Source organism: Chanodichthys erythropterus, chromosome 13 (assembly GCF_024489055.1).
Source record: "Chanodichthys erythropterus isolate Z2021 chromosome 13, ASM2448905v1, whole genome shotgun sequence".
NCBI classification, from domain to species: Eukaryota; Metazoa; Chordata; class Actinopteri; order Cypriniformes; family Xenocyprididae; genus Chanodichthys; species Chanodichthys erythropterus.
This window is the reverse complement of record NC_090233.1, coordinates 29,798,114-29,822,333: the sequence shown is the minus strand read 5'-3', so window position 1 is coordinate 29,822,333 and position 24,220 is coordinate 29,798,114. Positions and strand designations below refer to the sequence as shown.

The 24,220-nt window shown below is 37.7% G+C and overlaps 1 protein-coding gene across 1 annotated transcript in view; it reads left to right on the top strand.

Annotated features, from left to right (window-relative positions):
- Positions 1 to 24,220, top strand: part of zzef1 (zinc finger, ZZ-type with EF hand domain 1) — a 50,433-nt gene that overhangs the window by 4,279 nt on the left and 21,934 nt on the right. The window contains exons 6-42 of the mRNA XM_067406757.1: positions 344 to 554; positions 1,578 to 1,694; positions 1,972 to 2,150; positions 2,863 to 2,961; positions 3,209 to 3,300; positions 3,461 to 3,606; positions 3,921 to 4,026; positions 4,888 to 5,106; positions 5,257 to 5,348; positions 6,435 to 6,625; positions 7,027 to 7,160; positions 7,251 to 7,321; positions 7,428 to 7,542; positions 7,787 to 7,946; positions 8,908 to 9,029; positions 9,155 to 9,277; positions 9,705 to 9,874; positions 10,002 to 10,083; positions 10,650 to 10,851; positions 11,932 to 12,074; positions 12,167 to 12,410; positions 12,560 to 12,639; positions 12,716 to 12,806; positions 12,891 to 13,398; positions 14,395 to 14,559; positions 14,663 to 14,782; positions 14,923 to 15,084; positions 15,301 to 15,430; positions 17,894 to 18,032; positions 18,233 to 18,398; positions 19,134 to 19,396; positions 19,519 to 19,688; positions 19,876 to 20,017; positions 21,285 to 21,451; positions 21,611 to 21,891; positions 22,499 to 22,673; positions 23,629 to 23,761. Coding sequence (XP_067262858.1) covers positions 344 to 554; positions 1,578 to 1,694; positions 1,972 to 2,150; positions 2,863 to 2,961; positions 3,209 to 3,300; positions 3,461 to 3,606; positions 3,921 to 4,026; positions 4,888 to 5,106; positions 5,257 to 5,348; positions 6,435 to 6,625; positions 7,027 to 7,160; positions 7,251 to 7,321; positions 7,428 to 7,542; positions 7,787 to 7,946; positions 8,908 to 9,029; positions 9,155 to 9,277; positions 9,705 to 9,874; positions 10,002 to 10,083; positions 10,650 to 10,851; positions 11,932 to 12,074; positions 12,167 to 12,410; positions 12,560 to 12,639; positions 12,716 to 12,806; positions 12,891 to 13,398; positions 14,395 to 14,559; positions 14,663 to 14,782; positions 14,923 to 15,084; positions 15,301 to 15,430; positions 17,894 to 18,032; positions 18,233 to 18,398; positions 19,134 to 19,396; positions 19,519 to 19,688; positions 19,876 to 20,017; positions 21,285 to 21,451; positions 21,611 to 21,891; positions 22,499 to 22,673; positions 23,629 to 23,761 — 5,910 coding nt within the window. The remainder of the gene's footprint in view (positions 1 to 343; positions 555 to 1,577; positions 1,695 to 1,971; positions 2,151 to 2,862; positions 2,962 to 3,208; positions 3,301 to 3,460; positions 3,607 to 3,920; positions 4,027 to 4,887; positions 5,107 to 5,256; positions 5,349 to 6,434; positions 6,626 to 7,026; positions 7,161 to 7,250; positions 7,322 to 7,427; positions 7,543 to 7,786; positions 7,947 to 8,907; positions 9,030 to 9,154; positions 9,278 to 9,704; positions 9,875 to 10,001; positions 10,084 to 10,649; positions 10,852 to 11,931; positions 12,075 to 12,166; positions 12,411 to 12,559; positions 12,640 to 12,715; positions 12,807 to 12,890; positions 13,399 to 14,394; positions 14,560 to 14,662; positions 14,783 to 14,922; positions 15,085 to 15,300; positions 15,431 to 17,893; positions 18,033 to 18,232; positions 18,399 to 19,133; positions 19,397 to 19,518; positions 19,689 to 19,875; positions 20,018 to 21,284; positions 21,452 to 21,610; positions 21,892 to 22,498; positions 22,674 to 23,628; positions 23,762 to 24,220) is intronic.

The window sequence follows — 24,220 nt, the reverse complement described above, 5'->3', positions numbered from 1 at the left end:
TTTTGTAGAAACAGTAATACATTTATTTCAGGATTCTTCAATAATAGAAAGTTCAAAAGAACAGCATTTGTTTGAAATATAAATCTTTTTTAACATTATGAATGTCTTTACTATCAATTTTGATCAGTTTAATGCATCCTTGTGGAATAATTTCTTTCAAAAAATCTTACCCCAAACTTATGCACAGTAGTGTACATTTATTTTGAACATGCACACTATGAGTGGAATGTAAAGAGTGACTGTGATTTGTGTATTTCAAGTATATATATCCACTAATGCTATCCACGTGAACGCAAGGAGTCAGAAAGCCTTTGTAAATACAGATCTTCCTTTTGTCTCTCAGATATTCAGATAAACATTAAGCGCTGCCTTAGCGATGGCTGTGACACACGTATTCACGGTCTGAAGACAATGGGCTACCAGATCACCAAGAGCAAAGAGGTTTCAGTATCTGATGCCTCGGCTATATGGTATCTGTCGCTCCTCACATCTCTGGTCACCGCTTCCATGGAAACCAACCCTGTGCTTGCGCAGACAGTCCTACAGAGCACACAGTAAGTCAAGAGAAATGACTAATGAATTTTTGCTTCTCAGTAGTAATGGCACTATATTTGTTGCTTTATAGTCACATGCTGCATAAATCCAGCTTTTGATTTACACACCTCTAGTTTCACAGCGTAGTCCCAGACTAAAATGCATGTTTGAGCTGTTTTTACTGAAAGCAACTTGCACTGACATAACTTAAAATGTCAGTGCCATTGTTTTGTCTCAAGATGCACACCAGTAATGTTTTTTTTTTTCTAAGGCACATTTATAAAAGCTACTTAAATGCCCTAATTAAACTAAAGCCTAATCCTGGCTTATTCTAAGCCATGTATGTGAAAGCAGGCCATAGTGTCCTAGATGGGAACTTTCATTCTCTATATTGCCTAATGCATTTTGAGGTTACTTTATTTTAAGCTGACGTAGTTACATTGTACTCAAATAAGTACTGAGTAATATTAATTAACTACATGTACTTACTATATAGTTATGGTTAGGGCTTGGTTTTGGGTTAGTTACTTGTAATTATGCATAATTTATTGTTATTACTATAGTAAGGACATGCAGTAATGTGTAACAACATCACTTTAAAATAAAGCGTTAGCCATTTTGATTTAAAAATTTGACAGTCACAATTTTTGAGACATTTACACTACCAAAAGTTATTTTTTTTTTTAAAAAAGATTAATACTTTTATACAGAAATGATGCATTAAATTGATCATTTGATCATTGATTAATTTTTGTATTCATCAAAGTATCCTTAAATGTATCATGGTATTCACAAAATTATTAAACAGCACAACCATTTTGTAGCATTATGAACATTGATATTAATGAGATGTTTCTTGATTATTTTTTTTTTTTTTTTTCTTTTTTTTTTAATTGATTAAATAAATGCAGCCTTAGTTAATATAAGAGACTTCTTTCAAAAACATAAAAACATTATTTATCAACTCCAAATTTTTGAATGGTAGTATATATGGTTTTGTTCTGATAAACCCCTTTTTTACACTTTCTCCACTTGTTCTCTAGGAAAGCCTTACAGCACATGCCACCCCTGTCCTTAACACCATCTTCAACGGAGTTTCCCAAATTCTTCTCTGCAAACATTCTGGAAGAGGTGGACGGCTTTTTACTGCGCATAGCAGAGTAAGAATCAAGCTGTACTAGCACAAGCTCAGCTCAACTCAACACATTTAAATGTGTTATTAAGAGGTCAAAACAATGCTGACGGGGACTGCAATAACGGCAAACCCCTTTCGGTTTTAATTATACAATACGAGTCAACCTGATAATAATGGGAAACTGTTTTCTATCAGTGAATAATTACAGCCGTTTCATCTGAATGTAATTGGACACTCTGCCATTCTCTGCTGAGAAAGCTTATCAGAAGTGCTTTGCTTTTAACCGTCCCACCTCTTTCTAGCTGCTGTGTGTCTCCTGAGGCTGAGCTGACTCTGTTAGCGTTCGCTCTAGCTCGAGGCAGTGTGGCTAAAGTCCTCATCTCTCTGTCTGGTATCTGTGAGCATCTGGACTCAGAATACAGAGCTTCCTCACTGCTGGCCTCTATGGCATCGGTCCGGTTAAGACTCCTCTACCGTAACGGTAATTGTCATTAGTTCCGTAGACAAATGATTTTTGATACTTTGATGCAATGAACTCCTACATGTGATGATCCCCATAACTATATATGAATGTGCACTGCAAGACACTTATTTTTTAATAAGTTATTTTAGTATAATTTAATACTATTATGGTATTAATTCATATTTTAAATTAGCTTTTATTTTTATGTTTATATTTCATTTTAGTTTAGGTTTCGGTAATATTATGTGCTTTTTTTTTTCTTTTTTTTTAATTAAAGGGATAGTTTTTCAACTATTTGTAACTTATTTTATTTAAACTTTCTTTCAACACTGATCTAGCTGTTTTCTTTATTCTCGTTTGTTACTGCTAAAATAAATGTTTTCTCTTAAATTAAGAAACCCCTTTCAACCAAGTTTGCAAACTCTTGCCATAGAGTATCTTTACATTGATTTTTTTTTTTATGTTTGTTTTCCTGATTTTAGTTACAAATTGCTTTTGGAGCTCCACATAGCTATATTAAAAATATCTAATATTGATTAGAAGAAAACAGAAAAAATTACAGATACAAACACTTGACACTCGACAGGTTGAGTCTACTTAGGATGAGGCGTAGTAATCCAATCTCTGAATTTACAGTTGTTTAGAAACAGGAATTAGCTGAATCGGCCCACAGCATTGTAATACATGTAAACCTTTGTGTGTGTGTGTATGTATGTGTGTGTGTGTGTAGGTAAACCCCTCCAGCTCCATCTGCAGGCATGCGATGTGAAGAGTAAAGAAGAAAAGTCTGGCCCTGAAAACATGCTGACGGAGCCCAACACTGGAGATGGTGCGCAAACCATACATAACATTCCAAATAATCCTGGTTTTAAAATATGAGTAGGAAAGTAGTACAGATAAAGTAGAGGGAGTACTGGGATGGATAGGGACAAAAGTTCCTACAAACCTTTCTCTGTGGAGAGTAGGAATATGTTTTGAGCTGTTTTTTTTTTTTTTTTTTTTTTTTGCATCTGTTTTGCTTAGAAACAAAGTAAAAGTTGAGACTTTAAAAGTAGATGTTTCATTTTAACCTGCAGGTTTTCTAACAGAGAATGGAAAGAGGAAAGCCAGTGTGATTCTGTCCACTGAAAACCAGAGCTGCTTTCAGGTCACACAGATCAAGATAAAAGTGAGAGAAGCTTCAGTACACACTTGAACTTTTGTGTTTTATACTACATAAGCATGAAATTCAAATATGTTCTGCTTGTATGGTTATTCAGATGGAAACATTATACTCATCTCTTCTGCTTCTCCTAGTTTTAAAGCACTGCTGTGTTCTTCCACCTCAGGTGCGTAAAGGAGCCATTGGTGCTAAATGTGGCTTGGTGTTTGCCTACAATGACAGTGAGCCATTTGATGCCGATAAACACTTTAAAAGATTCAAAAAGTTTGACAGCTGGGACTACAAAGACTATAAAGAATTTGTCCAAGACAGGTATGCCACATTCTTAGTCTGTAACATGTTGATTTTCATTTACATTACATTGTTGCTCTAAATGCTGAGCACATGAACTTTAAATGGTGCTTGTTATGGAGTGTGTGAGAGAGAGCAGCTTGTGTGAGAATCTATTGTCTTGTCCAGTACATGTGAGTGTATTTTGGTCTTTGCATGTGTGCGCACGGCCAAGATGGCTGTAAATTCAGTGAGAATGTTTTTGTCAGTCAATTGACCTCTCGCTGTTATCTGCCTCTGTACCCCACACACACTGTCACGTGTATCACATTCACACACAAACACATACACTTCAGCACGAGGATACCGGACACCAGTGAGGAGGAGCCCATTGGCTGGTTTGAGGTGGAGGAGGACTGGAACGACGTGGAGATCAAGCTGCAACAATGCAGAGTGTCAAAAGTATGGACTTTCTTACTTTCTTTCTGTCTGCCTGCCTGTCTGTCTGTCTGTCTGTGTGTGTCTGTCTCTGTCTGTCTAGGTTATGGGAAAACCCTTCAAATACACAGTAAACAATAAAATGCAGACTTTTTAAAAATTTATGCTGTCATGGCAAAGTAACCCAGTAGCTTTTCCACAAAAATTGAAAAGATACCATAAATACAAGTGACGCAAATGTGCGAAGCAAGCTAAATCCACAGGAATTACTGTATGTCCATAACATTTGGCCATTTACTCCCACCTTAAAATGAATGACTCAGACATCATTAGTTGATTCCATGGAGGATTTGATGTCAACTAATCTCAATGTGAGTTTGCAGTCGTGGAAGAAAGGGATTAAGCAGACTAAATGATTGGAGTCTGGCATGCATCACGTGAGAGAAGTCTTAATATTTCACCGGAAGACTGCGTCATGACATTGATTAAAAATGATGAAACATGCATGGATGAATCATTCACAGAAGGGTGAATAACATGCATTTAGAAAACAGATAAGGTGCATTTTCTTTTCATGGTGACTCTAATAAAAAAAAATTACGCTTTCACATCTTTTTTTCACATCTTTTTTTTCAGTCTTTTTTCACTTTCACTTTTTTATTCTCCGTTTGTCTGTTTTAGTTCTATTGTAAGTATGTTTTACTGTAAGAATGGAAAGACGAGTCGAAATAATTTTCTGTATGTCATTGTCACAAACGCTTTGATCTTTAAATCAAAACGTTGTTGAGTGGATGCTATTAAATATAGAAACTCTAAAAACTGTATTTATATGCATAAGACAATACACACTCGATTAACATAACCTTTCTCTGTCTCTGCATGTAGTTTCTGATGGTGAAGTTCCTGTGTGCTAGGCAGGACACAGCAGAGCGGTTGGGGGTTCAGCAGATGAGTTTCAGTGGTTATTTGTGTCCAGACTCTGAGCGGATAGAGGATGTGGAGGATCTGAGTTTTCAGGCCGAGGGGAGCGTCTCAGGCCTGGTTACGGGGCTCACACTCATGAAGAAAACCCTTTATTTCATCCAGCAGCTCACAAGAGATATGGTACACCCACCAAATGTCCTCTTGCAAGGGGTCTCACAATGACATTGAACTGATTTATTTAAACACAACTCTAAAATTCATAATGCATTTTTTGTGATCTTTACATGCATCTTTAAAGAGAGCTGTATAAACCCTGAGCCTATGTTACAGGATGTGTCTCTGTCCAAGCAGAAGTCTCTGCTGGACTTCAGTGACCTCAGCCTGCTGCTGTTCTGGGACTTTTACCGCAAACTCAAATCAATGTGAGTAAAGCTGTAATATGAATGTATGTTTTTTTATATATATATATTTATATGTGCATGGATTTTATTTTAAATATCTATGAGTGGGATTTTAAAAAAACATGCTGCACTAATTCTAGGCCACCAATCAGAAAAGTATATTTGTGAAATTGATCATGTGACACTTTCTTCAAATGGTCAGATATTCTTGCTTCCTGTGATTTAGATTTCTCTTAAGCCCACTTGACATGAAATTTCAAGCCAAGACAATAGTGTCCTATGGTGTGACATACTGTACTTCATGTAAAATTATTTTTAACAAAATATTAAAAATATATACAGTATATTTTAGAATTTTTTTTTTTCAATTTAAAGGGTTGGTTCACCCAAAAATTTCAATTTCTGTCAGCAATTACTTACCCTCATGTCGTTCCAAACCTTTAAGACATTCGTTCATCTTCGGAACACAATCTTTTTGATGAAATCTGAGAGCTTTTCTGTCCCTCCATTGACAGCTATGCAACTGAAACTTTGATACTTCCAAAAGTTCACAAAGAGATTGTAAAACTAATTAAGCGGTTTAGTCTAAATTTTCTGAAGAGGCACGATCACTTTATATGATGAACAGATTGAAATAAGGCTTTTATTCACATATGAAATACATAAAAAATCTTTTAAAATGAACTAATGAAGGCAAAAATAGAATACAAAATCCAAACCATTTTTAAATACAGACTGAGATGAGAGTAGTGTCCTTTTCTATAGTAAAATTTCAAATGTAATTTTTTCCTGTGATGGCAAAGCTGAATTTTCAGCATCATTACTCCATTCTTCAATGTCGGATGATCCTTCAGAAATCATTCTAATATGCTGATATGCTGCTCAAGAAACATTTCTTATTATGTTGAAAATGGCTGTGCTGCTTGATATTTTTATGGACTAAAATGAACTAATGTTGACCAAAAGGAATGTGCATGGACCGTCCAATGGACAAACTTGTCTTTTCCATGATGCATTCCCTTAAGGAAATGTACTGAATTGTAAAGTTTTGTCTGTGTTAACATGTTTCTCTGTTGTGTGTGTGTGTGTGTGTGTGTACTCTCACAGTGAGGGAGAGGAGGCTGTAAAGACACGAGTTCTCCTGCTTCAGCTGCTCCAGAACTGCTTCCCAATGCTGCCCAGCCTGACAGAGTCCCAGCCGTTAGACATCACAGCCTCAGCGTCAGCATCACCCTCAGCCAGCACAGACGTGGACCCTGCAGAAGCTGTCGGAGAGCTCTACAGTCACTTGTGTCAAGGTGAGACTCACATTCTGCTCTGTATGACTCAATGTCTCAAGAAACATTTACTGATACTATCAATGTTGAAAACCGTGATCATTTTTTCAGGATTCGTTTATGAATAGAAAGTTCAAAAGAACAGCATTTATTTGAAAACAGGAATGTAACATTATAAAAGTATTTACTTTTGATCAATTGAATGCATCCTTGCTGAATAAAAGTATTAATAAAAATAAAGAAAATGTACCAGCCCTAAACTTTTGAACGATAATGTAGTATCAACTTTCCAAAAAGTATCAGTTAAAGTTGATGGCTTAAATACTAAAGAATGATGTCTTTAAAACATTCACTTAAAAGCCATGTAGTTAGAACATTGTGTTTTGATTAGTGGTTAAGAGAGTAGTTTTTGCACTGTGCAGTGGTGGACGGGCCCGAAGTAGAGACTGCAGTGGAGACAGCTCTGAGAAAAGAAGCTGTGAAAGCCATTCTCAATGGAGCCGCCATCTTCTACCCTAACAAACAGAGCCGGAGGGATAAACTCTTCCACATGATGGTAAGACTCCAAGAGTGTACTTGCTTTGACTGAATATGTTATTGAACTGCTTTTATATGAGCAAGATTTTTTGTTCTCTGCTTTTCTCAGCAAAACATAACTGATGAAAATCAACCAGAGTCTGTAAAACTGACATTTGAGTCTCTCTGCAGTTACTTCAGGTATGAAATGCCTCCCTTTAAACTACTACTCCCCATCCTGTCCTGTAAAACTATATAACTTAATTCCTGCACATCCACATTGTCTCTTGCTCATCTCTGTTTGCAGCGATCAGGACCCGAAAGGTCTTCTTATGCTGCCCCCTAAAGGAGCCCCGTCTGATTTTGACATCTCGCCTATCCTGACCGTCATGGACACACTGCTCATTGTGGCCACTAGAGAGGCATGTTGACAGCTGCCAACCTCATCTAGTCACCCCTGCACACATATGCAAGCTCCTGCAAATAGCTGACACATGCTTTAGATGTTTACATTGTGCATTAACGTCTGTTAGCTGACACCTTGCATTATAATGCATTGTATTTACAACTCGCTAATAGGTTTTACTTGTCTAATAGCTTTATGAAGAGTAATGTGATGTTTATCTTTCATATTTATGTAAGAATGTCCCTCTCCCTTTTTTTCAGTGTGAGGTGTTGATGTTGGATTCCAGAGGAGGGTCTATTTGGAGGGTCCTGCTGTCTCTGTTCTGGGCACTACAGGGCAGCCTGCTGTCCTGGTGTTTCCTGCAGCTTAAAGCAGGAACGGCCACCTCTGCTGATCTGGCCAGGGAAATTCTGCTTAAATGTTAGTGTGCTTTTCTTGGTTTTCCAGTCTGTTTGCCTAGACCCCTTAAAAATACAGTGGGGTCCAGAAGTCTGAGAATGCTTCTAATGTGCTAAAATATTTATATTGTAATACTTTTGTCATTACAAATCAGCATAACAATTAAAAAGTTGAATCGAAGAGTTGGATTTCATGTGTCTGTGTAAAGCCAGATCGTGAGATCATTTTAAAGAGCATCTTGAGATTAATTTTTAAACTTTAAATTTTGATTCTTAGATTTTCAGAGATCAGTTTTGATCCCACTGTATTCCAGAGTTTTGAAATATCTATAATGATGTAGTCCAGTTCCATGCATTTTTATTTGCCTTCAGATATTCGACTTCTGTATTCCAGTGTTCAAATTCTAGTAACTGCACTTTTTAGTTTAGTACTAAATTGTACTGCCAGCTATTTTTGACTGTCAAATAGCGAGGTGTACTTCAGAGCAAATAGCGAACATGCACTGCCGTTTAAAAGTTTGGGGTCAGTAAGATTTTATTCAGCAAGGACACATTTAATTTATCAAGAGACATTAAAGACATTTATAAATATAAATTATTTCTATTTCAATTAAATGTTGTTTTTGAACTTTCTATTCATCAAACAATTCAAACAAAGAAGAAAAAAAAACTTGAGCACCAAATAGGCATATTAGAATTTTTTCTGAAGGATCATGTGACACTGAAGACTGGCATAATGCCTGATGTAAATTCAGCTTTGCCATCACAGGAATAAATTACATCTTAAAATGTATTAAAATAGAAAACAGTTATTTTAAGTTGTAATTTTATTTCACAATATTACTTTTTTTACTATATTTTTGATCAAATACATAAAAAAATAAAATAAAATCTTGCAGACCCCAAACTTTTGAACGGTAGTGATTATTTGCAGTGCTCTGTCACAGTGTGAATATATCTATGTTGTTTTTCTTGGCTATTAGATGTGGAACAGTTCCTGTCAGGTACCAGAGACATACTGAGTCCTCTTATTAAGCGTTTCACCGGAGCTGAGATCATGGAGAAACTCAGTGGATCTATCCTTGCCATGGCAACAAGACAGCTGGTAGCACACCGCTTTGTCCCACTATATATCTATCTTTATTTCATTATTTATTCTGTTATTTATGTTTCTGTATATATGTATATGTTATGCTTCTGCATGTAAGTGTGTATTGTGTCTTGTTGTAGACAATCTTCCTGCTGGAGCTGTGCGCTCTGGATATTCCTCACTGTGTGCTGCTCAAAAGATTCTACCCTCTGGCAGACATGCTCAAGAAGCTGTCAAGTGATACAGAGGATATCTTTTCCAAGGTCAGTTCCCTTTGTGTCTTAAAGAATTTTGAGACCTGTTTAAGTAAAAATAAATGGAATTAAAATTGCTGAGTATTTCACTTTTTTCACTTACCAATTAAAAAGCAAGATAATCAATGCATCAATAACAGAATGATAATTAGTAAGAATAATTTAAATATAAGCTGAAAACCTACCTTTTCTCTCAGGCTTACAACTGTATTTGATTTTTAACATTGATTTTTAAAGATTTCAAATGGGTGTTTCTGAAAACTCCCGTTATTATTGCTTTATTATATTTATTTATTTATCCTCTTGTACAGCACAATGGCCAACTGCTGTTGTGATTATTGTGCTATATAAATAAAAGTTTGATTGATTGATTGATTGATTGATAATTAGTAAGAATGCATTTTTTTTTAGAGTTTTCCTCCCCTTGTGTTTGTAGGGAGATATGGAGGGCTGTCAGCAGACTCAGCAGCCTGTTGTATTAAGGACGTGGCAAATGGAGTCGCCTCATAACTATGAGAACAGCAGACACGAGACCACTGTTTTTGTCTGTCCTGGTGCCACATCCTTTGAGGTGGAGTTTGATGAACGCTGTGAAACAGAGAAAAGGTGTGAAAGGCTTATTCTACTGCCACCTTCTGGTGATAGGAACCAATCGCTCACTTTCCTGTTACAGACCCCTTGTGGCTCTTAAGTATACTTTATATTTACACTGAGTTTGTTTTTTTTTTTGTAGGTATGACTATCTGGAATTCACTGATGCTAGGGGAGGGAAAGTGCGATATGATATGAAGGTTGGAACGGAGAAATGGCCAAAGGTACAAAAACCTTTTTAATGGAGTATTTTAGGATTGTCAACTGAATGTGTTAATTGTGATATTAATTATGTAAAAAATGTGTTTGTAATGGTAACCCAATCATGGGCACCAGCCAAAAACAAACAAATGAAAAAAAATGGCCTAAATGAACAGAATAGTGTGATTTTATTTTTTTATGTATTTATTTATTTATTAAGCATAATATCAGTAAATCTGCAACTATCTGTAATCCAAATTATTAGAAGTAGTGAGGGAGAAAAAAACAAAAAAAAAACACACAAATTAAACAATATCCAAATTAGATCTAAACCATTAGAATTCTAAAATACATTATCTTGTAAGAAAAATAAGTATATTAAATAAGGAAAAATCCAAGCAGGAATAGACAGACAGTTTCCACATGTGGTCATTCTGTGACTGTCACAGTGTTAAAAATGAATGCAATTACTTTTGCCCCATGCTTGTACATAATTCCAATTTTTTTATTTGGTCTGGTCTGGTGTCTTGAAGAAGAAAAAAAATAAATGTAATGTATAATAATTAATGTTTTTTTTCTTCTTCTTCAGAAAGTGACATTTAAAGCAGGTCCCCAGCTGCAGTTTCTGTTTCATTCAGACAGCAGTAATAACGAATGGGGTTACAAGTTCACAGTGACGGCGTACGGCCTGCCAGATGTCACTGTGTCCTGGACCTCAGACCTGCAGCTCCTCGTGTCCAGGCTGATGGGCCGTCTGGCCTCCCGCACCATGGCTTTGAAATCACCTTACGGTGAGATAATCGATTAGTCAGTTTATTATTTCTCTGATTAATTTAGGCAAATTTTATTCCCTGTGTTTTATTTGAAAAATGTTATTCGACATAAATGTGTTCTCCTTCAAATAATAAACTGTATATTGAAGGCTGTAGAAAAATAAATGTAAGTGTATCCACCTTATTTTGCAATGTGGAAGTAAGTGATTTTTTGTGTATGTGCGAGACTTCCGGTTTATTAACTGCTATAGGTTAATAACTAGGTAACTGCATAACTAAGTGCAGTAAATGGTAAAACCATTTGAACTAGAGAACAGTGTGTTTGATTACATAATAAGATAAAATACGGTTATAACAAATGCCAGTTTGCAAGGAGCAAAACAGACTGTTTTTGTACATCTAAAAATAACTGGAAGTGAATGACACTGGAAGCCTTGCATATTCAAGTTACAAATGGCATTAAAATAAGGTGGACGGACCTACATTTTATTCAGAAAAAAAGATTTAAGATGTTTAAAGGGTTAGTTCACCCCAAAATTACTTTTGTAATTCTTCGCAACACAAATGAAGATATATTAAGAAATTTTTTTCCATAGATAGCTACATGACTACCACTTTGATGCTTCAAAAAGTTCATAAAGAGATCAGAAAACTAATCCATATGAATTGAGTGGTTTATTCAAAATTTTCTGAAGAGACACGATCGCTTTATATGATGAACAGATTGAATTTAGGCTTTTATTCATATATATACATCCATTAATAAACCAATGAGGTTTGTTCTTACGCATCAAGCAGGTGCAGTTCAATCTGTATATCATATAAAGCGATCATGTCTCTTCAGATTTCAATGGATTAAATGTATTATGGATTAGTTTTATGATCTCCTTGTGAACTTTTTGAAGCAACAAAGTGGTAGTTGCGTGGACTGTCATTGGTGGGACAGATATCTCTCAGATGTCATCAAAAAGATCTTCATTTGTGTTCTTGGGTGAACTAACCCTTTAAACTCTCACAATATAAATTGCATATAGTTTAAGAAAGTGTGAAAAAACAAGGACTTACTGGTTTTGTGTCATGTCTGCCTTCCTCTTGAAGGGATCCGTGGTGTGAAGGAGTTACCTGCAGGCTTGATGAACCATGTCCTGTCCTGTCCTCTATGGAAGCCTGTGTTCAGACATGTATTGAGTGGGCTTCCTGGAGAAAAAGAGTTGGCACTGTCCAGCCCTGACACCGACCAGGTGAGGGTACTAGGAATATTACTGTATGTGTGTGCATTTCAGTCCAAAAAAACTCTAATTACTTGTCCATCTTGTGCGATTTTGTTTAACAGGAAGAGCCTGCTCCTTGTGGAGATGAATTGGTGGAATTTCTGAAGGAGTTTGCTCGCTGGGATCCTTCCCAGGATTCTTCTGATGGCAGGACAGAGCTCATGAGGACCCTTTTGCTGACCTGCAAGAAGCAGCCAGTCAGGAATGAGATTGCTGGAGGCTCAAAGGTTGACCAGGCTGTGAATGCCACCTGGGCGGCCATGGTGTATCACACACCAGCGCTTCACCACAGTCTTAGGAGCTTTGGTTAGTACAGTCAAAACTTGCAGATACTTCTGAATAGTGTCAGATGGTTTATGAGCACATATATATGTTTGTATGAACAGGACAATTCAGTGTTCACACATGTAAATGTCCTTTTGACCACATTTCCTTTCCTTTCTTCCCTGCATTAGTTGCAAAAAACGGTCAGAGTGCTCTCAGTGAGGACATTATGCAGGTTTACTCCCTCGCAGATGGCATCAGAACATGGATGGTAAGTATGACTTATGATTTTTGGTTTTAAATTAACATTTATTTTTATTTACCTCTTGTTTGAACTGTTTTGGTAGTTGGAGATGAAACAACGCTACCTTATGGGTAAAATGAATGGAGTAGAGGAAAAAGACGGAGGTCAGAATGAGGTTACGATGGAGTCACTTGGTAAATATTGATGCTATAAAAACACTTTTTTTTCTTAAATAATGATGCAGCATTCTCACTATCCATTTTTCACTCTCTTAACAGCTGAAATTTGCATCAGTAGAAGTTTGTTCCTCTTTCGATTCAGCCCAAGCGGAGGAATCTCTGCACCTCCGGAACAAGAGCCTTCCAGACCTGAAGATGGTGCCTGTGCTGCTCCTCTTCTCCGATCTGTTTCGACCACAGAAGGAGACTTCCAGCCCAGCCCCTCTCCCTCTATATCCCAGACTCCCGAGGGAGCAGAAGCAGCAGGGGCCGGTCAGAGTGAGCGGACACTGGAACAGGCATTCTCTGCATCAGTGGATGCTGGACCTTCCAGCAGCATAAGTTCTCAGGGTGCCATGGGCTCCTCAGAAAGTCTTCAGTCCCAAACAGGAGAGCCTCTGTCCCCGTTAGTTTTCCCACGTAAAGCACCTTTCAGTCGGGGACGCTTGAGGCTCCTGTCCTTACGATCTATGGAGGAGCCTCGCACAGCACCACCTGTCAAAGAGCGCTTCCCGATCCTCAAACACATCCTCAGCTTTTTGAAGGACATAGTCATTAATGAGACCAGGTATGAACTGATTATTTTTACATCATGATGTGAATAGCTATATGATGCCATTATTCAACACATTTGGATGCATAAACTCACAAGCATGTCACGCTAACCAGTACTAACCCAAATCTGACACACTGTAACACAAAAGTAGATACTGTGCTGAATGTCCTGTTGGCTTTTTTCCACACAGTAAAAATGAATAGTGACCAGAGCCCTTACAACTTGTTTGCTAAGTCTTACTGAAATTGCAGCTATTAGTTGCTGAAATATTAAGTATATTTGAGCCATTATCTATCCATTAAAATCTGTTGATGGTAGCATTTACTGAGAACACTAGTGAAAATGCTTGTTTTGTTTTGCATTTCAATGTAATGACAAATTATTGCCAATCAATGTTTATATGAAATTATAAGAGTTTTAGAAGAAGTCTCTTATTGTCATCAAAGCTGCATTTATTTGACCAAGAATACAATAAAAACAGTAATACTGTAAAATATTATTACAATTTTTAAAATAACTGTTTTCTATTTGAATATATTTTAATTTATTCCTGTAATGCAAAGCTGAATTTTCAGCATCAGCATCATTATCATCACAGTTTTCAGTTTCACATGATCCTTCAGGAATCATTCTAATATGTTGATTTGATGAAGAAACATTTCTTATTATCAATGTGGAAGGCATTCTAAAATCTCTTTAATAGTCTCCCTGACCTCAAACGTTTGAGCAGGAGTTTCTATGTATTTCCATGCAATATATTCGGTAATATCACTTTTCATAGTTTGAGTACAAATATACAAATATTGCGTTTAAATATTTATTTTGCTAATTTAAAATAATTCTGAACTTTATTTACCATTTGGTCACTGACACAAATTTGCTTCATAATGTTTCTTTGTTTTAAAGCTGTCAAAATCATAAAACTTTATTTTCAGATTTTCAATGTGTACATATATGGTGACTTGTCTCTGATCAGTAGTAATGAAGTGTGTTTGTGTGTGTGTTCAGTGTTCTTAATACTCTGGCTCTGAAGAAGGCCCAGGCTCTGAGTGTGTGTGATGTGCTGGAGCTCGTGCAGCAGTGTATACTCACCCTGGGGAAACCGCACCTCTTCCAGGCACCCTGTATTTTGTTTCTCCAGGAACTCTTGGCCTGTCAGAAAGATTTCACCAAGTATGTTATCCAAAAAAAAGGCTGTCATTTTAGATGGTGCTAATATCTACTAGTACTAGTACTATCCTAATATCATTATTTTAACTCTGTCTTTCTTTCTCAGTTACTTTTCACAGTTGGCAGGCAGCGGGCAGAAGATGAGGGAGCTGGTCAGGCACTTTTATCATCAGCTGGTTCTTATGCTAGTAGAGGCTGTGCAGGGCTTTAGCGCACTGAACGAGAAGTGGGTCCCCTGTTTTGTTCTACAATATAAATTACACAGTCTGAACATGAAACCCTTGTGTGCTTTAGAAGTTGCTAATAATAAAGTTCTTTATGTCCTTTCTATGCTTTATGCCCGTTATGTCTTCTTTATGTCCTCAGGGTCCTGCTGCCTGCCCTCTCATGTGTGCAGACATGTCTGTTGCATTTGCTGGATATGAGCTGGGAAGCAGAAGATTTATCGCTGTTTCTGGACATCAAACTGCCTGATCTTCTGCTCACCATGTCACAGGAAAACATCAGCGTACATGACATTGCCATTAGGTATGAGCAGGGCTTCAGGAATCAGAACCCATACGCTAACGTAATGTTGTTGAACATGTCTTGAGCTTTCTTGTTGTTAGTTGTCTTATATTATTGAAACTGTTAATGGGGCTTAATCTACACTTAATCCTGATCTCACAAACTAGGCTTAAAATGTATCCAATGTTTCATTTGGCTTCTTGTCTGCCTGTTTCTTCATGTGACATGGTGGTGTAGTCAGTGGACGGAGGAGGATGAGATCGCTGACTACGAGAGGAACTGTGAATGGATGGATGAGTGTTTGGACGGCATGTTTGAGAAATGGTTTGACAAGATCAGCCAGGCCTCAGTAGAGGACAAGAGAAAGGTACAGATATCACATCAAAGAAATGTTTTCCTGCACATTAAAACTGTATATCACAAAAGACCAACAAAATTCATACGAATTTTAAATTTTTTTTTTTTTTTTTTTTTTTTTAATAGTGGAGACAATTAAATAAGGCAGCTGAATTAACACAAAAACTAACTTTTGGGTGGAGGTGTAGCATTATTATTTATTCTATGCTTGTGTTTGCAGGAATATATTCAATAAACATTACAATTAAAGGAACACTCCACTTTTTTTGAAAATAGGCTCATTTTCCAACTCCCCTAGAGTTAAACAGTTGAGTTTTACCATTTACGAATCCATTCAGCCGATCTCCGGGTCTGGCGGTACCACTTTTATCATAGCTTAACATAGTTCATTGATTCTGATTAGACCGTTAGCATCGCGCTTAAAAATGACCAAAAAGTTTTGATATTTTTCCTGTTTAAAACTTGACTCTTCTATAGTTACATCGTGTACTAAGACCGATAGAAAATGAAAAGCTGCGATTTTCTAGGCTGATATGGCTAGGAACTATACTCTCATTCAGGCGTAATAAACATGGCTGCAGCAGGCGCAATGATATTACGCAGCATCTCTCACAAACATCTCCATGGGTGCAAGCAGGGGCTCACGGGCGCTGCGTAATATCATTGCGCCTGCTGCAGCCATGGAACGGCAGCAAAGTTCCTTGATTATTACGCCTGAATGAGAGTATAGTTCCTAGCCATATCAGCCTAGAAAATCACAACTTTTTATTTTCTGTCGGTCTTAGTACACAATTTAACTACAGAAGAGTCAAGTTTTAAATAGGAAAAATATCAAAACTCTTTGGTCATTTTTAAGCGCAATGCTAACGGTCTAATCAGATTCAATGAACTATGCTAAGCTATGCTAAAAGTGGTACCGCCAGAACCGGAGATCGGCTGAATGGATTCGTAAATGGTAAAACTCAACTGTTTAACTCTAGGGGAGTTGGAAAATGAGCCTATTTTCAAAAAAAGTGGAGTGTTCCTTTAAATGTCAGCATCCACAGTAATGGCTGATCGTAAGATAGACAATCACTTTGTTCAGGCAGATTTTTTATATTTGAATCTACAAACCTGATTCCAAAAAAGTTGGGACACTGTACAAATTGTGAATAAAAAAGGAATGCAATAATTTACAAATCTCATAAACTTAGGTTTTATTCACAATAGACTATAGATAACATATCAAATGAAAGTGAGACATTTGGAAATGTCATGCCAAATATTGGCTCATTTTTGGATTTCATGAGAGCTACACATTCCAAAAAAGTTGGGACAGGTAGCAATAAGAGGCCGGAAAAGTTAAATGTACATATAGGAACAGCTGGAGGACCGATTTGCAACTTATTAGGTCAATTGACAACATGATTGGGTATAAAAAGAGCCTCTCAGAGTGGCAGTGTCTCTCAGAAGTCAAGATGGGCAGAGGCTCACCAATTCCCCCAATTCTGCGGCGAAAAATAGTGGCGCAATATCAGAAAGGAGTTTCTCAGAGAAAAATTGCAAAGAGTTTGAAGTTATCATCATCTACAGTGCATAATATCATCCAAAGATTCAGAGAATCTGGAACAATCTCTGTGCGTAAGGGTCAAGGCCGGAAAACCATACTGGATGCCCGTGATCTTCGGGCCCTTAGACGGCACTGCATCACATACAGGAATGCTACTGTAATGGAAATCACAACATGGGCTCAGGAAAACTTCCAGAAAACATTGTCGGTGAACACAATCCACCGTGCCATTCGCCGTTGCCGGCTAAAACTCTATAGGTCAAAAAAGAAGCCATATCTAAACATGATCCATAAGCACAGGCGTTTTCTCTGGGCCTAGGCTCATTTAAAATGGACTGTGGCAAAGTGGAAAACTGTTCTGTGGTCAGACGAATCAAAATTTTAAGTTCTCTTTGGAGAACTAGGACGCCATGTCATCCGGACTAAAGAGGACAAGGACAACCCAAGTTTTTATCAGTGCTCATTTCAGAAGCCTGCATCTCTGATGGTATGGGGTTGCATGAGTGCATTTGGCATGGGCAGCTTACACATCTGGAAAGGCACCATCAATACTGAAAGGTATATCCAAGTTCTAGAACAACATATGCTCCCATCCAGACGTCTCTTTCAGGGAAGACCTTGTATTTTCCAACATGACAATGCCAGACCACATACTGTATCAATTACAACGTCATGGCTGCATAGAAGAAGGATCCGGGTACTGAAATGTCCAACCTGCAATCCAGATCTTTCACTTTTTTGGAATTGGGTTTGTAGTTCATCGTTGAACAGCATTTGTTCTCTGCGGAAGCACAGATTTTTTTAGACACAATTTACTTTGAACTGTCTTAAAAAAAAAGTTATATGCAAAGAACCCCATATGCAGCCTACCCCATTAACATTGTATATTTTTGGTGCTCATTCACTGACCTTTGACCTTTGCAGATGCACATGTTCATTGCACGCTACTGTGATCTGCTGAATGTGGAGATTTCGTGTGACGGCTGCGAGCGGATCGCACCGTGGCATCGCTACCGGTGCCTGCAGTGCACAGACATGGACCTATGCAAGACCTGCTTCCTCAGTGAGTCACACCTTCGCAGATGGCGATGGCTTACATTGTAATGAAGGGAAAGCAACATTGTCATGAAGCATTATTTCCGTTTATTTATTACAGTAGCATAAAGTTAGACACTATGCAATTTATTTATTACAGCAGCATATTTCTCGCACACTTGATCAGTCAGAGTGCTTGTATTGAATGGTTCTGTTCTTCTTGTTCAGGTGGTGCTAAACCAGAAGGTCATGAGGATGACCATGAGATGGTCAACATGGAGTATGCTTGTGACCACTGCCAGGGCCTTATTGTGGGCAGCAGGATTAACTGTAATGTCTGTGAGGACTTTGATCTATGCTTTGGCTGCTACAATGCCAAAAAATACCCAGACAGGTAATACACGCAGGGGTGTGCAATATATATCATCTATGATAATATCGTAATTGTTTTAACTTTGTGCAATCTGACATTGAGTATGTCCCTCACTTTGCAAAAAAACAAACAAAAATATTCATAGAGAGTCCACGCATGCACTGCGTGATGTGGCCTTTTAGGTTTAGGTTAGACTACTACGCATTTCGCATTCACTGCAATGGGATTCAATGGGACACTCATTAAGAAAGTTAAATGCTTGTTCCTGTTATAATCGCCCATTTGAACAAATTGGTTGAATGAGTGACTCAATGACTCGCTCATTAACAGCTACTTGCTGCTACCTACTGGAGGTTTCAGTTTCACATGTAAAATAGGCCTATCTTTTCAATTTTAAAATAATTTAATATATCAATATTCAACGTTTTAAGACATTTAAACATTATTTATGCATTTGTAACTGCAGGTCAATGCATTGATTATACATCTGTGCTGCATTAAACAGTCTATGTTAATACCTATCTAAATGCCACTTCGGATGCTGCTTCTGTGTTTCCTTTGTATTGCAAAGATGGATTTTGTTGATACTGATTTGATTTGATTGGTAACAGCCCTATAGTGTCTTATTATTCAAATAAAATTTTGTTGATTAAATGTACTAAATTGACATAAAAGATTATGTATAGGCTACATTTAATTAGGTTATAAAAAATTGATAAAAAATATATTTTATATACAATTTCATTTTCTCTTCAGCCATCTGCCCACCCACCGTATCACAGTGTACCCAATGGTCACCATCCGCATCAGTGACCGCCACAGACTCATCCAGCCCTACATACATAACTACTCCTGGCTTCTTTTTGCTGCGCTCGCCCTGTTCACCTCAGAGCTGGTCAGTGAGAGAGCACAGGATGGAGAGCCCCTGGATGATGTCACCCTCGGTTATGCCAGTGCTCTACAGACCCGCTGCTCTGACATCATCAATGAGTGCCTGCTGAAGGGACAGACTGGGAAAGGTAATCAGTATATTTGAATGTTCATGATCTGTTAAGAAACGTATTATGAGTGTTAATTAATAATGGAAGTTTAAAGTGGTGTGTAAGTACTGTATAGTTAGAGTTGCTGTTGTTTCCTGTAGGTTTACGAGCCTCTGCCCTGCTGTCCCTGCTTTCTTCGAATGAATCGGCCACAGAGAGTGAACTGTGTCCTGCGACGGCTGGTTCTTCTCAGGACATCAGCAGCACAGATACCTCCTCACTGCCTAGCAGCACTACAGCTATCTGCTCCCCTCTGCTACCTAGAGACAGAGTCAGTCACTGCACTTACTACATTACTGAAATTCTTTGCTTTTATTTTTCAAATCTGTGACCAAAATCCCCAGATTGTAGCTGATAACATTTTGCTTGGCCTTAAAAGTTTATACATACTCATTAATAATAAATAAAAAGTACAATCTGTCCTCATAATATTCTTGTTTTTTTCCTCTCTTTACAAGAAGCCCCAAAAGGAGGAGCCAGATGCAGAAGGTGATAGAAGGAGGAGGAGGAAGCTGGTCTCTCAAGATACATCAGACTCATCTAGCGCAAGTCAGACACCTTCTGTGTCTAGTGAGGACACACTGTCCCCTGGAGTCAGAGGTGAGCCTGTTGGGTTTTTGTTTTCTCTGAGGACCCTTCAATAATCAAGAGCTCTACAGTATAATATCTTTATTTAGTCAAAGTTTGATTTCTGCTTTAAAGGGGACCTATTATGTCCCTTTTCACAAGATGTAATATAAGTCTCTTGTGTCCCAAGAAAGTGTCTGTGAAGTTTCGGCTTAAAAATACCCAACAGATCATTTATTCTAGCTTGTCAAATTTGCCCCTAGTTGGGTGTGAGCAAAAACAGTTTTTGTGTGTGTCCCTTTAAATGCAAATGAGCTGCTGCTCCCAACCGCTTTCCATAAGAGGGCTGAGCTTAACAGCTCGCGCTTCGGTTACTCAACAACAACAAAGCTGGAGAATCTCACGCAGCCAAAATGACTGTTGTGGTGTAACGGTGTTCAGCCTTACATTGTTCAAACCGAGTCGGACATTGATAGAGGGACTCAGGAAGAAGTTATAACTTTTAGAATGCATCTGGACATTTCTGAATGGTTAATAGATACATTTATGTAGTTGATGTTGAGTTGATTCAACTCATTGACTAGCATGTGCTGTCAAGGTAATCTTTTGTGCAAATTTAGTGTTGAATTGACTCTCGTTTGTGAAGCAGTCTGACGTTAAATTACATCACATTAATTGTCCAAGATGTTTATGGGTGAGTCATATGTAACACCGATACATTTCTGTCAAACTCAACTTCTGTTTGTGCTAGCATAAAGTAATAGAGCATATATAGGCTAAGGGATAACACACGGAAAGTGGAGCTACCTGAACCGAAGAAACACATTGCGTTACTTAACAATACTTACATTTTCCTCATCTGCTGATTTGTCTCGCTTGCGCAATCAAAATGGCAGTGCCGTGGGTGCAAATGTGGAGATTAAGGGGTGGTAATATTATAATAAGATCCCCTTCCAACATCACTAGGGGAGTGAAATCTGAGTGGCTTGTTTTTTCACATCCTTGCAGAGAAAGGCTCACCAAAACAAAGTTACTGGGTTGTCCATTTTCATGTTTTCTGGGTTGGTAGATGCACCTGGGACCCGATTATAGCACTTAAACATGGAAAAAGTCCGATTTTCATGAAATGTCCCCTTTAAGTTTAACTTTGTTGCATTTGAATGTCTTGTGGGATTCATTCAAAGACAACAGAACATAGAAGGTGTAAATGGAGACAAAACTACAAGAGAAAGATGTTGTGACAGCATTAGAAGTAGCTGATTTATTGTATAATATTGTTTGTTTTTTGTCTCCGTTTCAGAGTCAAGTGGAGAGACTATCACATCTCCTATCTCAGAAAACTTGCACGCATATAAAGACCAGGAGGAAAAAACAGCCCGGGGGCCGCTACAGGAACATGTGTTTGCTGAATGCTCCAGAGAGAGAATTCTGGGATTGTTGGCAGCCATGTTACCTGCAACCAAACCGGTAACAACAAAGATTCCAGTTTAATTTGCAATTGCTGGCTTTTTTACTTTGGAAAATGTTTGATTTGTAATCTGAAATGAAGCAATTTTAATATCCTTTTTTTGTTTCACATTTCTAGTGTACAGAATATGCTAATATACAAATCTTAATCCTCTATAGGGCAGCCCGGTTTCTTTGTCCAGCTTGAGTCCCATCCTGCCACTGCTGTTCAGAGTGGTCATCTCGAATGCCGGCTGTCTCAATGAAACATACCACCTGACACTAGGTCTTCTGGGACAGCTTCTGTTAAGGATCGCTCCTGCGGAGGCTGATGCAGCTGTGGCAGAGGCACTGACAGACAAATTTGAGCTACTTGCTCTCGGAGATGGAGCAGCACTTGATGTTCCTGGCTGGAAGACCACTCAACTGCTCTTCAGTCTGGGAGCAGTGTGTCTGGACAGGTAGTGTGATGTAACGTGTAACATGCAGTTAAATATAATATGTATGAGAGGTCTTCAGCCTGAATAGAGAGACAGAGCTATGTATATATTGTGTTATAATGCTTACACTGCAAAGCACTTAAATAATCATTATTGATGTACAGTGTCAGTTTGGGGTCAGTAAAATATCTATATATTTATTTTATTATGTTATACCTTATTGCATTAAATTGACCAGACATTCATAATGTTGACAAAAGTTTTCCATTTCAAATTAATTTTGTTTTTTTGTTTTTTTACTTTTTTTTCATCAAAGCATCCTAAAACATAGCATCATGCACATTTTCCACAAAAATATTAAGCAGCACCCTTTTTTTTTTATTTTTATTAAAATACAAAACGGTTATTTGTTTTTCCTTTTATTTCTGATCAAATAAATGTAGCCTTTGTGAACAAAAGAGACCTCTTTCAAAAACATTTTTAAAAATCTTACCGTCTCCAAACTTTTGAACAGTATGTATTTTTAATTAACACATTTTGATTATTTTTTTTTTAACAAAATATGATGTTTCATATAACACTTCAGTTGAAATGTCTGTGTCCATCATTTGTTTTTACATGACAATAGTCGTATCGGTCTGGATTGGGCATGTTCAGTGGCGGACATCTTGCGGAACCTGAATGTTTCTTCACAGTGGTGTGCTGTTGTGGCAGCTTTCACTGATCACTGCATCCAGCAGTTACCACAGCAACTTAAGAGAACCAACCTCTTCACTTTGCTGGTGCTCGTGGGATTCCCTGAGGTATGAACAAAGATGCCATTCACGCTAACACACTTAATATAGGCCTTTATGAAGTAAAATGTAGAATTATACAACAATTGTTACAGTCGCACTCATTTAAAGGGTTAGTTCACCCAAAAATGAATATTCTGTCATTTATTACTTACCCTCATGCCGTTCTACACCCGTAAGACCTTCGTTAATCTTCGGAACACAAATTAAGATATTTTTGTTGAAATCCGATGGCTCCGTGAGGCCTCCATAGGGAGCAATGGACACTTCCTCTCTCAAGATCCATAAAGGTACTAAAACATATATAAATAGGTTCATGTGAGCACAGTGGTTCAATATTAATATTATAAAGCGACAAGAATATTTTTGGAGCGCCAAAAAAAACCAAAAACGACTTATTTAGTGATTGCCGATTTCAAAACACTGCTTCATGAAGCATCGGATAATAAATGAATCAGTGTGTCGAATCTGCTGTTCGGAGCGCCAAAGTCACGTGATTTCAGCCGTTGCCAGTTTGACACACGATCCGAATCATGATTCGACACACTGATTCATTTGTGCTCCGAATCTTCCTGAAGCAGTGTTTTGAAATCGGCCATCACTAAATAAGTCGTTATTTTGTTTTTTTGGCGCACCAAAAATATTCTTGTCACTTTATAATATTAATATTGAACCACTGTGCTCACATGAACCGATTTAAATATGTTTTTACTACCTTTATGGATCTTGAGAGAGGAAGTGTCATTGCTCCCTATGAAGGCCTCACGGAGCCATCAGATTTCAACTAAAATATCTTAATTTGTGTTCTGAAGATGAACGAAGGTCTTGCAGGTGTGGAACGACATGAGGGTAAGTAATAAATTACAGAATTTTAATTTTTGGGTGAACTAACCCTTTAAAGATGCAAAAGCACTAATGACATTTTGAAAAAGCTGCTCATAATAAATGTGTCTTTTGATATTAGGTGCTGTGTATGGGGACTCAGGCTGTGTTCATTGACAATGCCAACGAACAACACAACATGATTCTGCTCAAACACTTCACTGAGAAGAACAGAGCTGCTGTGGTGGACGTGAAGACTCGTAAGAGGAGAACAGGTGCGAAAAGAGCTGTCAATGGGTTCTTCACACTGTTCTCACTCATCTCTCAAATTTTTCTCAGCTGTAAAAATGCCAGAGCTGCATGAGTCTTTCAGCACAGTCTAAAATCACATGACTGCCAATGACATTCAAACCCACCTTCATTTACAAAGGGTGTATCTGCTTTACTCCCTTGTTTAACAGACAGTTTTTGTATGAAGGTACCTCTTAAGAAAACTTACTGGCTTCTAAGGCTTTAAATATAACTGAGCAAATATTTGATGACTGCAATGCTTATATATCTGTTGTAAAACAATCATATACTGAAAATATTGTTTGTTGTGATCGAACTGGTTTTGAAACTTTTTTCAGTCGACCACTGAAAGTAAGAAATCTTAAGAAATGAAGTCAATGAAACAAATAATGGTAAGAAATGGGCATTGATGTAACTCACTGTGTCTACTATATTTCCTCTAA